This window comes from Pyxicephalus adspersus, chromosome 8 (genome assembly GCF_032062135.1).
Source record: "Pyxicephalus adspersus chromosome 8, UCB_Pads_2.0, whole genome shotgun sequence".
Classification (NCBI taxonomy): domain Eukaryota; kingdom Metazoa; phylum Chordata; class Amphibia; order Anura; family Pyxicephalidae; genus Pyxicephalus; species Pyxicephalus adspersus.
This window is the reverse complement of record NC_092865.1, coordinates 58,177,016-58,193,982: the sequence shown is the minus strand read 5'-3', so window position 1 is coordinate 58,193,982 and position 16,967 is coordinate 58,177,016. Positions and strand designations below refer to the sequence as shown.

Here is a 16,967-nt window from a genome sequence, read left to right as displayed (position 1 = left end):
AAGAGTAAAGTTTAACAGACGTCTCCCAATCTTAGATTGCAAGCTCTTTTGGACAAGACCCTCAGCTCTGGTGTCATGGCCTGTGTCTGTCTGCATGTTGCAACCCTTCTTTAATGTACAGTGCTGCTTTATAAAAGTTTATTAATTATAAAATGACTGTTCAACTTCTAATTGTCCCCAAACTATACATTTCTATAAAGCAACCCCTTGTACTTTATATTGGTGATTGTACAGTTATATAATATATAGGGATCTGTTTTTTGTGTTAAACTTTGACATGTGACCATGGTTTATAATGTGGTCAATGTTACATTTTGCCATTCTGAGTAAGTTGTCTTGTGGATCTGCGATGTGATGAGAGGTTCTGGGAGTGTGTTGGTAGTTACAGGTGGGCAGAGAGTAATAGAAGCTTCTCAGGTATTTCTATCATGTCATACAGGCCAGAAATGCTGGACGGTGGTGGTCATCATGGTGGCTGAGCACACTTTGCAGGAATCTGCTGCTGATTGGTGTCTGTGATCTGCAAATGTCAGGGTGTTGTATGCATTGTGATGATGTGCTTTCTATGGTGAAGCAGTTTAGATGAAAATGCAGCTTTCCATTTTTCAGCAGGGTTTGTTTGGGGTATGCAGACCTATTGGTTAGAATTCAGCTAAACCTAGGTACAGATTCTAGATCCTTGTCACCTGAGATGAATGTGATTGTACATATGTCTGCTAGGTGATCTGTCCCGCTTAACAATCGTGTTGGTGGCTGCTGCAAATGTTTGAGGATGTAAAGGGTCCTCCAACTCCTCCTCTGCTACTGGCTGTGCTCCGTCCTCCTGTCACTAGGAATCATCATTGGCGAATATTGCAAAGTGCAACGTGAGATAGTAACCTTAAATTGTGATCGTGAAGGTCTTTTATTGCAGAAGGTGTAGGTGATGTCTCTTCTGCAGTGTTCTCCCCGGCCCCATTTAGCTGGGCGCACCACCCGGCTGTTTTTGTGTGGATACTGAAGCGTTGGATCACAATACAGGGGCTGCCACCCACCTACAGCTTCTTCTCACCCAGCTTACAAAAACATAAAATATTCTTACCTGACTGATGACAATTTTTTAAATACTCCCCCATCCTGGTTTTGTCGCAGAGATCTCCAGTTTTCCGGTTTCCTGATCTTCCATCTTGATTGGCCTGAAAGTCCCTAGGGATACCTAGCATTGTAGCTCATCATTTTTCAATCGTCATTTTAGATCTTCATCTTTGGTTGCCATTTAATCCCGGCTTCCCTTGCAAGATGGCTGCGCCCTGTGCTGGAACATGGATTTGCGAGTCGTTCGCTTTAGGACCAAATTTTAAACTGCAGCCTCTGGTCATTGATAAATCTGCAATGATACATGGCTGTCACCAAATCAGAGCTATGTACGGCTGTGATTTACAGACTGATGTCACTTTCCTTATGGTCAGGAGTGGTGATGGTGGGACCCACTCGGGGCATTCCTAGCTCTGGGGGGATTTATATCTGATTTCAGTTTCCCTGAACTTTGGCAAAGTGTTATGTTTATTGGTAATTGAGAACTAATGTGCTTTTCCTTTTCTTTCCCTTTCAGACCCTGTCAAAGGGTAAGCTGAAGGCCCTGTCACAGGCCCCACCTAACCTGAAGAAAGTCCCTCCTGAATTTTTCAAGGGAGGTCTCCCAGGATTTTCCAAGAAGTTGGGTGGTGGATTTAAGCCTTCAAGTCAAGTAAGTTTTACATTTGTTTGCCATTTATTTGGCTGAGCTTCTTGTGCCACATAAGTTTTAAACCTTCTGCTGTAATGGCTGTCACGAGTAAGGCAATGATGTAAGTTTAGGCCATTACAGGATCAAATCTTGTGTTGTCCTGTACAGTCAAAAAAACATTGACCAGATGGATGCTTGTGTGGAAAGTTAACATCCTTTCTCTTTCTTCTCTAGTAAAGTACCTTTCTTTCCTGCGTAAACGTATGAACACAAACCCTTCCCGTGGTCCATACCACTTCAGAGCACCTAGCCGCATCTTCTGGAGGACTGTAAGAGGTATGTATTGATATGGATTGCTTTGAATACCTTACTAGCGTTCTGCTATTATCATCCGCTTGTGGAATTACAAATATGTGCAGAAATCACTCTGCTTGGTTCCTAAAGAAAAATGGCACTGGCAGGATCTATCCGTACAAAGTTAATGACTCGGGTGTATTGGTGATGGCTGTATAACTGTACAAGAAACTTTCCAGGCCAATAATTCAAGCACTAATCTGTATGAGATGTATGGAAGCTTCCAGAGCTGCTAATATACTAGTTGCTTGGCTGTCACAGCTTTGTCAGAGGTCTGTAGCAAGCATGCAGCCAGAGAGTTCAAGACAGAACAGTGTATCTACATGGTTTTGGAGGAACTGATCAATTTCAGAAGTCCGCAATGACAGTATACATCATTGCTCATTATGGACATAAAGTATTCTAACACACAAAGTGGAATTGAGGATAAATGAACACTAACTACTAACAATATTATTACTTCTGCAGTACTAGAACATAGAAAATGTATTTTTATTTTTTGCATGTGAGCTTGATTACTGTTAAGTAGGTTGGACTTCATTACCTTTCGTCTATCATTAAGATAAAGGGAATCTGCTGTAAGTATGATATGCAGACACCTGGAGATGATCACAAACCATGTGGCTGAATCTCATATTGCTAATTATTGCTGTGGTGACCATTGCTTGCTGCTGTACAAATGCATGTTGAACCAGTAGGTGTGTGAAAGGCTTTGCAACAAGCACTGACACTGCTAAAATCGGGGGGTTTGGTGTACTTTTTGGTACCCACACTTCATACCTGCAGCAATTTGCTCACCATACGACCCTTTACGAAAAATAAATTTACAAAGTATTGCTTAAACTTTTACTTTTGTCTATTGTGAAAAAAATTGCTTCATTTACAGTTTAGAAAGTCAAAGCCATCTGCAGAATAAAATGGAAAAGCAACTTAAACTATCAAAATACCAGGTTATAGCTGTAGGGGTTCAGTTTGTTCTGTTTAATGTCAGAACTTTTTTATTTTTTTTGTTTAGTTTTGTGGGGAGAAAAAGCAGTGTCTATAGTATCACACCTTCCCTTTTCTTAGAAGGTAGGAAGTGGGAGTCCTGCTGTGGAGTTAGTCGATAATGGCGGAAAAAGATAAGGGAGTTGAAATAAATGAATTTTTGCTGTTCAGTTGCTTTCATTAGGCTTGCAAATCTGCAGTGATCGCTACTCAAAATGTAAGAATATAAATTTAGCACATAGTGACTTGAAAAATGTTTTTTGCTAAATTTTTATGTTTGTAAAAGCACACTATTAAATGCTTTTTTAACTGACCCCCTTTTGTTGCACAGGTATGCTGCCACACAAGACTAAGCGAGGACAGGCTGCTCTGGAGAGACTGAAGGTCTTTGATGGTATCCCACCTCCCTATGACAAGGTGAATATAAGTTTTAAACTTAGCATTGTGATGCTTCATTCACTTGAGTTTAAAATACACTAAATTATTTATTTTTCCCCCACAGAGAAAGCGCATGGTGGTGCCCGCTGCCCTGAAGATCGTGCGTTTGAAGCCAACACGCAAGGTATGTATCTGGCTGAGTAGATGCCCTATGTTTATAAAACTAATCTTGACCCTTATTCAGCTCATGGCGTGTTTATGAGAAATGCAAGTCTAATAAATATTTAATTTATTTTAGTTTGCTCTCCTTGGCCGCCTTGCCCATGAGGTTGGCTGGAAGTACCAGGCAGTCACTGCCACTCTGGAGGAGAAGAGGAAGGCAAAGTCCAGGCTGCACTATGCCAAAAAGAAGCTGGTCATGGTAAGCATTTACCTTTTTAGTGCAGTCTTCACACTATGGTGGGCTAAGAACAAAGTCCTGTATTTGTAAGGATGAAGAGAACTAGCAGTAAGAAATATTGTGGCTCTCCTACTGGCATGATTAGTTTTCCAGAGATTGAAGTTTTAACTCAGGTTGTATTTGGCTGGAAAAGAAGTAAGACAAACTAGTATGCCTGCCTAGTAAATATGTTGTGGACTGGTACTACATTCATTATTTACAATACTTCACTTTATAGCAGGGCAATTCTTGTACAAAATATAATTTTGCCTAAAAGTTGTAAAATAGTTTACTGCAGCACAGTGGCATTGGGTGACCAGCCATTCAGATGAGGAAAGGTAAAAGGAAAGTTTAGCTGCCTACTCTGGACATTGATTCCCTTCCTTGCATGGTAAGGGTTATAAGGGCTTTAGAGTTCAGCTTCAATGCAGCTAAATACTTTGGGTATGGCAGTGGGTCAGAAGGGCTTCCCAGCAGATTAATATGGAGTGCAGAAATTATTTTCCCCTGATCAAATAGTAATAATTGTTTTATATCAAGATACAATTAAAAAGTCGAAACATGATTGCGTTCCAATTGCACATCTGATCTATTTTTTATTTTTTTTTATTTTTGTAGAAACTGAAGAAGCAAGCAGAGAAAAATGTTGAAACTAAAATTGCAAGGTACACAGAAGTCCTGAAGAAGTACGGTGTCCTTGTTTAAATATGCCCAGAGACTTGGAATAAAATATTTGGAAAAAAATTTTGGATTAAAATGGGGATTACTTCCCCACCATGGCCACCCTAGATGTAGCTGTTTTTAAATATTTTATCTATTCCAGTGATGTTTTTCTTACCCTTTCAAAATGGGCTCCACAGGACAGGTAATCTATAATCATGTTTTGGAGCCACTTAAACCTATTCTGTTCCAAAAGGAGTTTTTTTTTTTGATGTGCTGACATGAATTGTTTAAATTTTTTTTCTAAATATGGATGTTTTCTCATTTTTGGGGAGTTTTTCATCAATGAATGATTATATACCTTTTTATTTTGTCTGAAATCCCGTTCCGGAGAGTTTTCAACTTTTTGCAGACTTGCCAGTCTACAGCCTCTTCATGCCAATCTACAGGCAAGATGTGGGAATTTGAGTAATTGGAGAATGAAAAAGGTTCTCTGGAGCATGTTTTGCTACTAAATTTCACTTTGGCTCTGATCTCCCACATTCTCAACCCTGGATATTCACCAAAGCAGCAATCATTGATGCACAGTGTGTACTAGACAGCATACTGGGAATGTCACTGTGATTAATATTCTCCACTGCCAGGCCCTGCTCCTTGTATGTTGCACAGACTCCTTGATCAAGTAGCAGTCTGACCAGGTGTCGGTGTCATATCACATACTGGCACCCTGATCACAGCTTCCAGAGCTTGTGGAGCAGTGAAGCTGTATTTCCATAAAAAGAGATGTTTCTTTTTCACCTCCCTCCCCTGTATTTACACTATGTCCCATTATCTTTACCTATCTATTATCTTTGTAGCTCTCTTTTGGTTCCAATCTTTGTCAAACCAAACTGGCCTTACTTTAGGAACATTACTGGGCTTCAACCTGTAAAACGGTTTTTTCGGTACATTGTCAGGAAGGAGGAGCTGCTTAACAATTAAAGGACCATGCAGTGACAGTTGTTTTCGATCATAGAGATTTCTCATCTCTCTTTTGTGAGGATAAAACAGGAAATGGTGATCTGTCCAAATTAAGGGACATGTGTTTTAAGACCCTTGTCAGCATAAAGTGTCTTGGGAAAGAAGAGTTTACCCTCTTTTTTCCCGGTGGCTTTTCTCTCAAATTGAGGGTGTCCAAGATGGCCACATAGTTTTTAAACTGATATTCTGGTGGCCTATAATGATTATCCTAACGACACCCCATCCCAGGCTATTTCTAATACTGGGGAATATCTCGCTTGCCTTCTTCACGATGGCCAAGAGGTAAAAGAAAAGATCCAACCCCTAGGAGCTCACACTGGGCATGATATTTAATATGGCCCACAATGTGCCTTTGTCACAAAGTCTTCAGGTCTAGAGTAATTTCTTCAAATCTTCAAAGGTCTTCATGCCCCTTACTGCCTTTTCGTCAGCCCAGAGCCCACCCTACCCAATGGCCTTAGGATCCTGACCCTGAGTAGCTCAAGCAGCATTAATACGTTTGGGGACTGCCCCAGCTCTACAATTTGAGAGCTTTCCTGGATTTTCTGCATGCGACCACCATTCTATCCAAGTAAGTCATGGCTTTAGATATATCCTTAATATTACCTCCCCTATGACTTGTAGTAATCACACACAAAGCTCAATATACTGTAAAACTTTAAAAATAATTTATTTGTTAATAGGTGAACACCGGTAAAGCTGTTATCAGTGCATATTATAAATACCTATGACAAAAACAATGGGTATAAACTGTGAACACAAATCTGGTGTTTTTTTTTCCTCAGGAAGCATAAAAAAAAATGAAAGAATAAGAAAAAAATGTGTATAATTAGCACCAGAGGTGTAAGAAGAGGTATATACAAGAGAGAATGCTTATAATAAGCACAATTCAGACATGTAGCATCTTTGAAAATTAATATAATTTATACCAACCCTTACGTGTATAGATACAGTGCATGAATAGACCAATAAAAATCAAAATACAGATAATTAGAAATACAACAAAAAAAATGATCAAATGCTGGTCATATAAAAAATATTGTTAGCCATTTATATAAAACACTGACCAAATATAACATTGCATACAACATCTAAACTTTTTTTCTGGTGTTAATAATTTGTTATAGTTCACAAGGAATAATGGAGCGTTAATTACTAGGCTCCCTTTGTAAGGATCTGATGGAAGAAATAATGTCATCTTCAATGTTTTTTTAAAAACAGGGATGGACTACTGCTTGAAAAACATTTTGTTCCTCCAGAGGGAGCAGCAATGGGTGGAGATGGCTGAAGGAACCTTTGCTGGATGGTTGCAACCTATTGCCAACGTTCTCCACCTAAACGACATGAATAGGTTTGGATAGAGGACTTGATATCTGTTCTAATACTTTAAAATTAAATGAAAAATGTTTAAAATATCAGCTTGTAACAGAACTGATATTCAGAAATATATGATACCCTTCTACATTTCACTGTATTAAGATGTTAGTGAAGGTTCCAATTTCTCCAGGTTATGGTGTAGTTCAGTGTTTCCCAATCATGGATCCATAGAACCCTAGAGTTCCTCCAGAAGTTGTCCGGGGGTCCAGTTTGTGGCACTTAAGACATTGATGATCTTTTTGGCTATCTGTAAGGGTGACAGTCTTCCCAAAAGCCAGCAATATAAGAGGCATTCTTCCCACTGACCACCGCACTAATATACTGTGATCTGTGGATATAGAAGTTATAGCTGAAGACTATATATGGTCCTATTTATATTATACCTATGTACGAAACCTAAGACCTGAAAGTTATTTCAAGGCTTCCCCTATGTTAAAAAGGTTGAGAAACACTGAAGTAGTTGGTCACATTCAACAGGACTTAAAGATGCTTCACCGCTCATCAGTGGCTTATTCATTTCCCAAAAAGACTTTGACTTAGAGCTTAGATAGCTACTTGGTACGTAAACTTTTTTTAAGATTGCAAAACAAGTCCAGTTGAATGTGACTAACTTCCAATTGCTGTAGTAAGATCTCAGTTTATGGTTTTCCATCTACGTTGGATCTCCAAAGTGTCTTCATAACGACTTAAGAGGTAAAGAGAAAAAAACATTTTCAATATTGTTTGTTTTATCTGTATTCTTGATGAAAATCATCATCCAGGTGCTCATACCACTAGATGAGATTGTAAAACCAAGGAATAGGACTGACGGTGACAATCAAACTTTGTGTAATGTACCATCATAGTTTCATCTACCGGCAATATAAGGGGTCAGTAAAGCGTAACATGGTCACATTTTGGGGTTTTTGACAATCAGCCTGAATATTCAAAGCTCTCCAAAACTGGAGAAGATAGACTATCATGGGTGAATCTTGATGACCCAACAAACCTAAAATAAATCTAGTTCAGGATTGGAAAACATTTGCCCATTATGAGCAAAATATTTTAGGAAATCCATCCTAGGATTGTTGGATCACCCATAACAGTCTATCTTTTCCAGCCTTGGAGAGCTTTAAAAAATCATGGCCCTAATGAACCTTGCTGCAAATGCTCAATGCTCAATGACCTTGCTGCAAAATCCAGTACTTGGTATTTTCTACAATTTCCAAACCATTGGAAGAGTTAACAATGCTTCTCTTTATCCAGGAACTATTTAGGCAAACACTTTTGATTTGACTGATAAATGTTTTAAATACAGTTGTGTAATTATACCGCTTTCAACCCCATAACCTGAGTTTTGTATGCAGATTTCTCTGGGAGGCTCTGACTGGAGAGAATTATCCAACTAGAATGACCTAAAGTGTACTGAATATGTGTGATGAAACTTCCAAGAGGGAGGTAACTCCAGTCTCCAGTTACAGCTAGAATGGTATTTAGGTTGACTTACCCCAGCTTGACTCCAACAAAAATGTTGGCCTGGTCCAATTGCAAAGCACCCAACCCTTCATTATAGGGACAAGAAGTGATGGAAAATCTCAGCAGACCGGACACAAATTTTCATTTATCCCCACTCTATTGGAGAGAGGCTTTAAGGCAGTGTTTCTCGACCTTTTAAACATAGGGTAACCCCTTAAAATAAGTTTTAGGTCTTCCAGGAACCCTTTTTATAAGTACTATATCCACAGCTCACAGAACATTAGTGTGGTGGTCAGTGGGAGAAATGCATCTTACATTGCTGGTCACTGGGAAGAATGTCACCATTACAGATATCCAAAAAGATCATTGGAGGTCACTTTAGACACAAATTGCTCATTGTTCAAGGACCCCTAGCAACCTCTGGAGGAACCCTGGTTGAGAAGCACTGCTTTAAGGAGTAGAATTAAAAGTTGTATGTGGTTATATTGAGTGGTTTCTGATTTTCCTTCAGTATTAATATTATAACACGCTTTGAATGGCATTTTTTAAAACACTAAGTGTGTTCAGCGTAATGAATCCATTAAGACCCCATACCATGTGTGAAGAGAATAAAGTGCCATTAAATGGCTTTTCTTCAACCTCTTCATATGGTGACTTCATTTTTCCCTCTATACAAACACCATACAAGTCTTTGTTGGCAGGTTCATTTTAGTGAACGTAACAGTTTTAACATCGACAAATAATTCATGAACTGTATAAAAACAAGGCTCTATCCCACGTCAGTCATTTTTTTTCTATAGTATATTTCTTAGTGTATCTTAAAAAATCAAAAAATAATATTTAATTCTTAACTAATAATTCAATAAATATTTATAAAGAGTTTTCTTTTTTTTTTTATAAAAGGCACCATTGTTGTTCACTTTGACCTTGTAGTGCAAATGATTCCCTTTTTTTCAGTATAAAATATTACATTAAATACAAAAAAACAGAATTCACAATGTTATTTTTTTTACATGTTGCGCAGACAAAGATAAGGTCTGAAATGGTATATTTGGCATGTTCATGAAAAATGTTCTGCACTTCATTTTTACAAAGTACCTTTCTGTGCTTACTCCTTGAAAAATGTGAAGAGATCAGGAAATCATGTTGTACTACAATGATGTGATGATGGTAAATGCATTGGTAGATGGAAACCCAAAGTAACTATTTGGAAGTCAGCTTATCAGGCTGTATACACACATTAGGTTTTTGTTGTTGGAAAGGATTATTCATGATCCTTGCCAACGACAAAAGACTGGAAGATTCGTACATCACTGGGAGGGGGGAGAACGAGCGAGTGGAACCGCGTTGCACTCTCTCTCCTTCACTTGTATTGCGATTGTTTGTCATTTGTGGATACGCCAGCATTAAGCAGTTCAGTATGATTCATTACTGCCCACCGTTAAATCTGCAAATGTTGGATCTTTAAAAACCAACCCTACAATGTAAGAGATGGCAAGTTGGCAGCTGCTGCGACCCACATGGGACCGTTTGCTCCAGCCCAGCCCAGCCCTGAACCTGCCCTAAGGGTAAAAAAATAAGACTTTGATAAGCTTAGGTACATGCTCAACCAAGGTATATGTGCATTGGTGGATTTACAAATAGATGAGGCCAGCCATGTCACACCAAGATGGCATTCAAGATGGCCAAGATTTCAACCCTATATTTCCATGACTAGCACATTCAAATGCCAGATAGTTCAGTTCAGTTGACAACAGAAAAAAGCTAAAAAAGTTTGGTGCCAGCTGTAAGTTATTTAGCTCTTTGGTGACCTGATGCTCTGGGATAAAATACCTTCTTTAGAAATGAACATTCTGCATGAAAAATGCCAAATATACTATGTTAACACTCGCAAAAGCACCAGAGGCTGATTAGCCAATAACATCTGATACATTACGGACGGATGATAAACCATACAAAACTGTTATAACAAAACATCACGCATGTCAATATGCTACATATGATGTAGAGCATGTCAAATGCAGTGGACAGACTGCAAAGTGGAACAAAGACACATAATAAAGCAGCCAAAACCACTTCACTGATGATGGCTCCGCTCGTGTTCCGCTGGAGGCGCATCTTGCAGAGGAGGGCTTGAAAGAGACATTTTTTTTATGCCCACAAATATTAAAATAAATAAACTCAGACATAAATATTACACTATACAATACTTGGTATCCAAGCTATTTACACATGTACAAACACTGAACAACGAGGTATTGCAACGCATGTCTTAATCCATCTGAACTTCTTATTGTTAAAGCACCTATAACAAAAAAAAGGAAATTAAAAATCAATTCCATGGAAACAGCTAAACACAAGATAAAATTATGTATCTTGCATTGATGTGTAACTGATTGCTACTCGTGCTGCTTCTCCATTCTTAGTTTGAACTCCTTTATATGAAGACTAAAACCAAATGTAGGTACCTAATCTGCTTGCAGTTTTAGCCATCCAAAGCTGGAGCCCAAACAGATAACAAGAGGTCTATTTTTTTCACTATAGGAAACACAGGCTTATCTAAATGCTTTAGACCGAGTACACACAAGCAGATCCTAACTAATAGTATTCACAACCAACTGGTTTCCCAACTTGTAATCACTTGGTCAAAGTGCCAAAAAAACAATATTCTACCATTCCAGTTGTCCTCTCCACCATACAGATGGCAGCTCTAGACAGGATTTGCTCAATTGTTTATGTACATGACCCAAACTATGTTGCTTGCATGGCTTGTGTTAAACTCAGATCCAATCATTTTATTGGATTGATCAGATCGGAAGTGAAGATCAGCCTGTGGGTACTAAGCCTTAGGAATGATTAGAGCCATTCATTGAGGTTCCTCTTACCAGTTCTATAGGAGCTGAACACTGAGGCCGGTTGCTGAGGACGGAATACACTTGCCACAGTAGCCACCACATTTTCCTGTCACTTTGGTTCCATCCTAGTTGGAAATAAAAAGGTTTATGTTACTTTTGAAATGGAGGGAATTGGTTTAGCGCGTGATAATGTGACATACGAGCAGAGTGATGGACATCAGTGGGTCACTGCTGACATTTCCACCCTAAGGAAGTCATCTCCTAATGAGGACCAGAGGTGGCCAATGGTTGCTGTGTGGTACTGTACTGTGTATATTATCTTTAAAGCTAACCTACACCAAAAAAAAAAAATCACCAGGAGCCACCTTTTGGTGGCTTTGTTTTTATTGCTTACACTGCATGGTACAGGCACCATTCAATGCCAAAAATAGACCTAGATGTCTAAGACAATGCAACTTCGCACAGACGTTACATCATCAGTGACTGTCCATGGTCAAAGAAAACTGCATTGGACCTGAAAGGGAAGATGGCAGATTTGTCTGATATTCGACCACTGATAGTTGCAAGGCAAAAAGAAAAGGTAACTGTGTGCCATAACCCTATCCATACTTGCCAATTATGCCAAAAGCTCACTCCTACCAACGTGAGTTTAGTTCCACTTTAATCTTTACAACTAAAACACATTGGAAAACACATGGCATACATTAAAATACAACTTTAAAAGATTCTAATGTCATCTCTTTAATTTTTCTTTGATATAAATGGACCAACAACGGTAATATGAACTCCTCTAATTTAAATAAAGTATCAATGCAACAGGCTGGACAGTCCCTATACGTTTTACAGTCTGATTGCACCATCTCTGCACAACCTCCTATAGTACAAGATGAACAAAAATGTATGTAAAAAAAGAATTAAAAAACAATAAAAAAGAGAAGATCCTTACTGGAGATTTAGTTATTTCAGTCACTGCATAATTTCCTTGTGACATCCATTTAGTTGATTCAGATATTGAGAGCCCTGTTCCTTTAAGGTTGATGCTAAAGCGACCCTAAGAGAAGACAATACAGAAATATACTTTAAAGGGCAAGTTTTTTTATTCTACACATTAATACAAATCATACATACACGTATATACTTTTAAGGTTCCATAATATGAAATAGTGCGGCACTAATAAATGTCCCTAAGGTATGGTTAGAAGAGCACTTTCAATCACCTTATCCATTGTTCTTGCAAGCCTCTTTCTTTTCAGGTGAGCATTGGTTCAGCCTAGCTGGTTGCAGTTCAGTGACTTCACCACTGACAATGCAGGATCAGCAGCCCTGCAATGAAGTGATAAGGCCAAGATTCGGCCCACAACCCACCCAAAATGTTGTAGAAGCAGGTGGATAAAAGTGCTTTTTATAGGTACCCAATAAGCATTTAATACTTGCAGTGCTGGAGAGTCCTAATTCAAGAACAGTTTGATAGAAACCATGGTGTTTTCTCATGTACTTGAACTTTCTCATAAACTTTTCAGATATAAGTTTGGCATATGGTACCCATGTTTGTGCATTCCCCCTATAAATCTTATCCACACCAGCCTTCCTTTTAATCTCCTCATTACTGAGTGATTTACTTAAACAGCCTGATATCATTATTATATTTATGGCACTGGCCGATGGGAAGTGAAATACCATATCAAGACAAATTCATTTTGTGGGCAAAATCTGTATATTTTTTACACACAAATGAATGATGGCTAAGAAGTGACGGAAAGTGCATATTCAAAAAAAAAATACAGGTACTTAAAAAATGCAACTGGCTCTCCCTATCTGGGATGCACTGTTTGGAAAATATACTTACCAAGATCTGTTGTGCCCGGTCCACTTATTTAAACAATCAAGCAGCATTCTACTGCACATGTACCCAGAGTACTTTTGGCTTCAGGTCCACTAGGGAACAATATAAGGGGTCTTATTTTGTAGAGCTGGTGCATGACTTGAACCGTAGTTGGGAAAGTATTTCTTTTTAAAAGGACAGCCCAAATAGGGGGTGCTATTTACATTTTTTAAATACAGATTGAGGGGTGGTCAATAGATATGTGTACTTTACTTTGAAATAGGTGGGCAGCAAATGTCAGCCAGCTACTCAATGATCGCTCATCTACTACCTTTTCACAACAAGATATAAAAACCCAGTGGGAGTGTTACATACTGCCCATAGTCAAAAAATTGTTCCCAAATCTGTCTGTAATCTGCAGAATCAGATAACAATCAAAGAGCGTCTTAAGAAAATAAATAAACCAGCAGCAAGCTATTAAAAGAAAATCTGTTCTGCTTTTAGAACCCATGCAGAATGTGCTCATTAAAATAGTATGGCTGCATATACAGTGCAATTTTAGGCAAAAATCAATGTTTTTTGTTACCTGAGGGCATTTGGCTGCACTGTAACAGTCCCCGGCTGTGGCAAATGGGACAGGTCGTCCTTCTATTGTACGTGCAAACTGTAGATCTGTGGCTGAAAAGAGATATCACAAGTTAGTACAGCAATGCTCCTGTAATGTATGTTGTGATGGTTGGACATACTGTACTGGGCAAATAATGTATAAAAGGTGAATCTAAAAGGGTCATGTATTGGGGTTGATGACTTTTGATTAGTGATGGGTAAATTGGTTGGACCAGTTGGTTGAGTGCAACATTGGCAGCAGATCTGCTCATTTGATAAAGGCTTTACACACTGAGACCTTTTTGATGAGTTTATAGACTTCTCTTTTTGTTCTCTGTGTCTGAAACCTGCTAAGTGGCATTTGCCTTAGGCACTGCAATACACAGCTCAGAATATCTCGGCTTTATACCTAAACACAGGGAATCTGACATTCCCTTAAACATTCCCTGGTGGGAATCAATTACTGCCTTTGAAACACATAAGCCAGGTAGATTTCCACAAAGGAATGTCTGATTCCTTTGTTTATAAATAGAGCCCCCATGTGTTATTGCATTTAACCATGATTATCTTCAATGTAAATTCATAAGTGTGAAGCCAACCTAAATGTATATCTGTAACCATTTTTTTTTAGTTTTGGATAAAGCAGGAATTTCCCTTCACTTCATTTCACAGGGATACAACAGGAATATGTGAAAATCTCTCTAGCATACCTAATGGAACATTCCCAGTGCCAATGGTCACGAAGACAAGCAAGAAGGAAGAAACTCCATTTTGAGAACAAAGAGAAGTATAAAAATCTTTGAGAAGCTCCTTGAATGCTTGAATAAGAACCAATTCAAGTATAAGCCTAGCCCGAGTCTGGAAGCACAGGTAAAAGTGACTAAACTATAAACCGAGGGTGCTTCACTCCCTCCTGCCACCATACTGATTCTCCTAACAGCCACTCTGGTACCTCAACCGGTCCTGTTGTGTGTGGTCTACCCCAACGGCCTTGCACTCAGTATGGTAGCCCCGTAATGCAGAGTGTACAGTGCAGCGTGCTGGAGGAGAATTGGTATAGCTACTTCATTGATGATGAGACAATGGTGGGAGGACCACACAGATGATGGGACTGGCACACTTGGCTTTGCACTTTGCCAACTGACCCAAACACAAATATTCATATCATACATCAAGGACTTACTTATAATCTGTAAAGTGGTCAGATCCAGCCGCACTTTACTGAAGGTGGACAAGCCAGATGCTGTGTAATCTTTCCTGCATGGACAGTCTTCTCTCCTGCTCCCATTATATGGACATTCAGTTGGATTCTGCAATCTGCAACAGAATACATGACATGCATGAAGATATTGGGGTCAAATCAAGGTTTTAATTACAAACAAATATCTACAGGGCACCCTGACTGGATCTCTGTTTTTGTGGATTGCACAACTTTTTAAAATCATTTTCTCATTTTTTTTCCCCTCGTTTAAAAAAAAACGAATGCAGTATTCATTAACTTTGGGTTGGATACTACCATAGAGATTCAATCCACTTCCTGTAAGCTCAAGGATGCGTTTCATAAAGCTGCTGTGGGATAAAAACAGAATGATTCTGGGAGCAGCACTCCTGATACATTCGATGGGCCCCCTTCTCTGCATCATTAGCGGCCATTGCAGCAACAAGAAGAACAGGGAGAAGATCTGGGGATGCCATGAGATGCAACCATAGCCATCTCCAAAAGTTAAATACAAGGCAAATGCTCCAAAGGAGTTAAAATAATATCCAAACCCAAACAAATTTTTAGTCCCTAAGTTCTGTGCATTTTTTTTTCGTTTTAGGCTATGAATATTTTTAGGAAGTACAGAAGATGCCTGTTGGTGCTTCTAGAAATCCAATATACTTGTATCTTCCTGGGCATTTAATTGAAATCTTAACAGTATAAGCTGTTACATAGCATCCAATAAAGTAAGGTAGCGTGCACACCTTCAATAATTGTTGCTGGAAACAAACTTTTGTAATTATTTCCAGTGAGAACAGAGTGACGGGTGAATGAATAAGTGCTGTACACACAGTGCTGTTCTGTTCTACAGAGAGGGGTGACCTATATTGCACCATTGGTTGTTCATGAATTCATGAGGATGGATCCATGAACGACGTTGGGCGGCCTCTGTTAGATAGTTCGTATTGGTAGAGAATTATCTGATGTGTGTACATAGCCTATATGTTCATACCCTAAGAGAGAAGTAGGGGAGAAATGTTCCTGGCAGGATCATTAGACAAAAATTAGGTGAAAACAAAAGCCACCACATCCATAAACTAGTAGGCAGACGTATATATAACATTTTTTCTTGGTTTTAAATATGCTTTAAAGTTACATTTACATATAAATATATAGTTACATAGTTATAGTTACAAAGTTCAACCACTAGGGAAATAAACATATTCCAGGTATAAAACCCTATGGACATAGTTAATCCAGAGGAAGGCAAAAAAACCCTGGTACAATTTGCTTCAACAGAGGGAGAAAATTCCTTCCTGATTTCATGAGGCAATCGGATGTTCCCTGGATCAGCAGCCTCTGTTATTTTTACTTAATACCCCTTAATACCCAGTTATATTCTGTGCTTCTAGAAATCATCCAGCTTTTTCTTTAAGCAATCTATAGTAGTTGCTGAAACTACTTCCTGAGGGAGCCGATTCCACATTTTCACAGCCCTTACAGTGAAGAATCCCTTCCTTATCCCCAGCTTAAACTTCTTTTCCTCCAGACGCAAAGAGCGCCCTCTTCTGTTTTGTAATGATCTCAAAGTGAATATTTGGTAAGAGAATTCTCTATATGGACCGTTTATATATTTATACAGGGTGATCATATCCCCCCTTATACGTCTCTTCTCAAGGGAGAATAGATTCATTTCAGCTAATCTCTTCCACAATGTCCTTTTTGTGAACTGGTGCCCAAAACTGGACTGCATATTCCAGATGTGGTCTGACCAATGCTTTGTACAAGGACAGGATTATATCTCTACAGTCTATTCCTCTTTTAATACAAGAGAAATGCTTAGTAATGGTACATTTCCACACTATTACGCAAAAAACAAACATAAATAAATAAAGTGCTAACAAAACCTTTCAGTGTATAAATACACACAGTTCACCCTTTGCTCATACCTGTAGCCAAATACCTCGGAGAAATTTTCTACCTCATCACTCACAAGCGTCACGTACTCTTTCGGATTGTCTGACTGCATCCCAGAACAATAAACCTGAGAGAAAAGCAATTGTTATTGGTGTGAGAGAGCACCTGCAGCCATCTATAAATAATAGAAC

At 38.8% G+C, this 16,967-nt stretch overlaps 2 protein-coding genes across 2 annotated transcripts in view; one reads left to right on the top strand and one right to left on the bottom strand.

Moving 5' to 3' along the window:
* Positions 1 to 1,889: 1,889 nt before the first annotated feature.
* Positions 1,890 to 4,615, top strand: LOC140337210 (large ribosomal subunit protein uL13-like). The gene is made up of 5 exons (XM_072420807.1): positions 1,890 to 2,041; positions 3,378 to 3,463; positions 3,549 to 3,608; positions 3,723 to 3,845; positions 4,482 to 4,615. Exons 1-5 carry the CDS (start codon positions 1,897 to 1,899, stop codon positions 4,566 to 4,568), a joined length of 501 nt encoding a protein of 166 aa, XP_072276908.1. The 5' UTR covers positions 1,890 to 1,896; the 3' UTR covers positions 4,569 to 4,615.
* Positions 4,616 to 6,189: 1,574 nt separating this feature from the next.
* ADAMTS9 (ADAM metallopeptidase with thrombospondin type 1 motif 9) overlaps positions 6,190 to 16,967 on the bottom strand; it is a 146,410-nt gene continuing 135,632 nt past the window's right edge. The window contains exons 34-39 of the mRNA XM_072421214.1: positions 16,809 to 16,903; positions 14,842 to 14,975; positions 13,639 to 13,730; positions 12,177 to 12,281; positions 11,261 to 11,355; positions 6,190 to 10,680 (exon numbers count right to left, since the gene is read on the bottom strand). Of these exons, the coding sequence (XP_072277315.1) occupies positions 11,266 to 11,355; positions 12,177 to 12,281; positions 13,639 to 13,730; positions 14,842 to 14,975; positions 16,809 to 16,903 (516 nt within the window). The 3' untranslated portion in view covers positions 6,190 to 10,680; positions 11,261 to 11,265. The remainder of the gene's footprint in view (positions 10,681 to 11,260; positions 11,356 to 12,176; positions 12,282 to 13,638; positions 13,731 to 14,841; positions 14,976 to 16,808; positions 16,904 to 16,967) is intronic.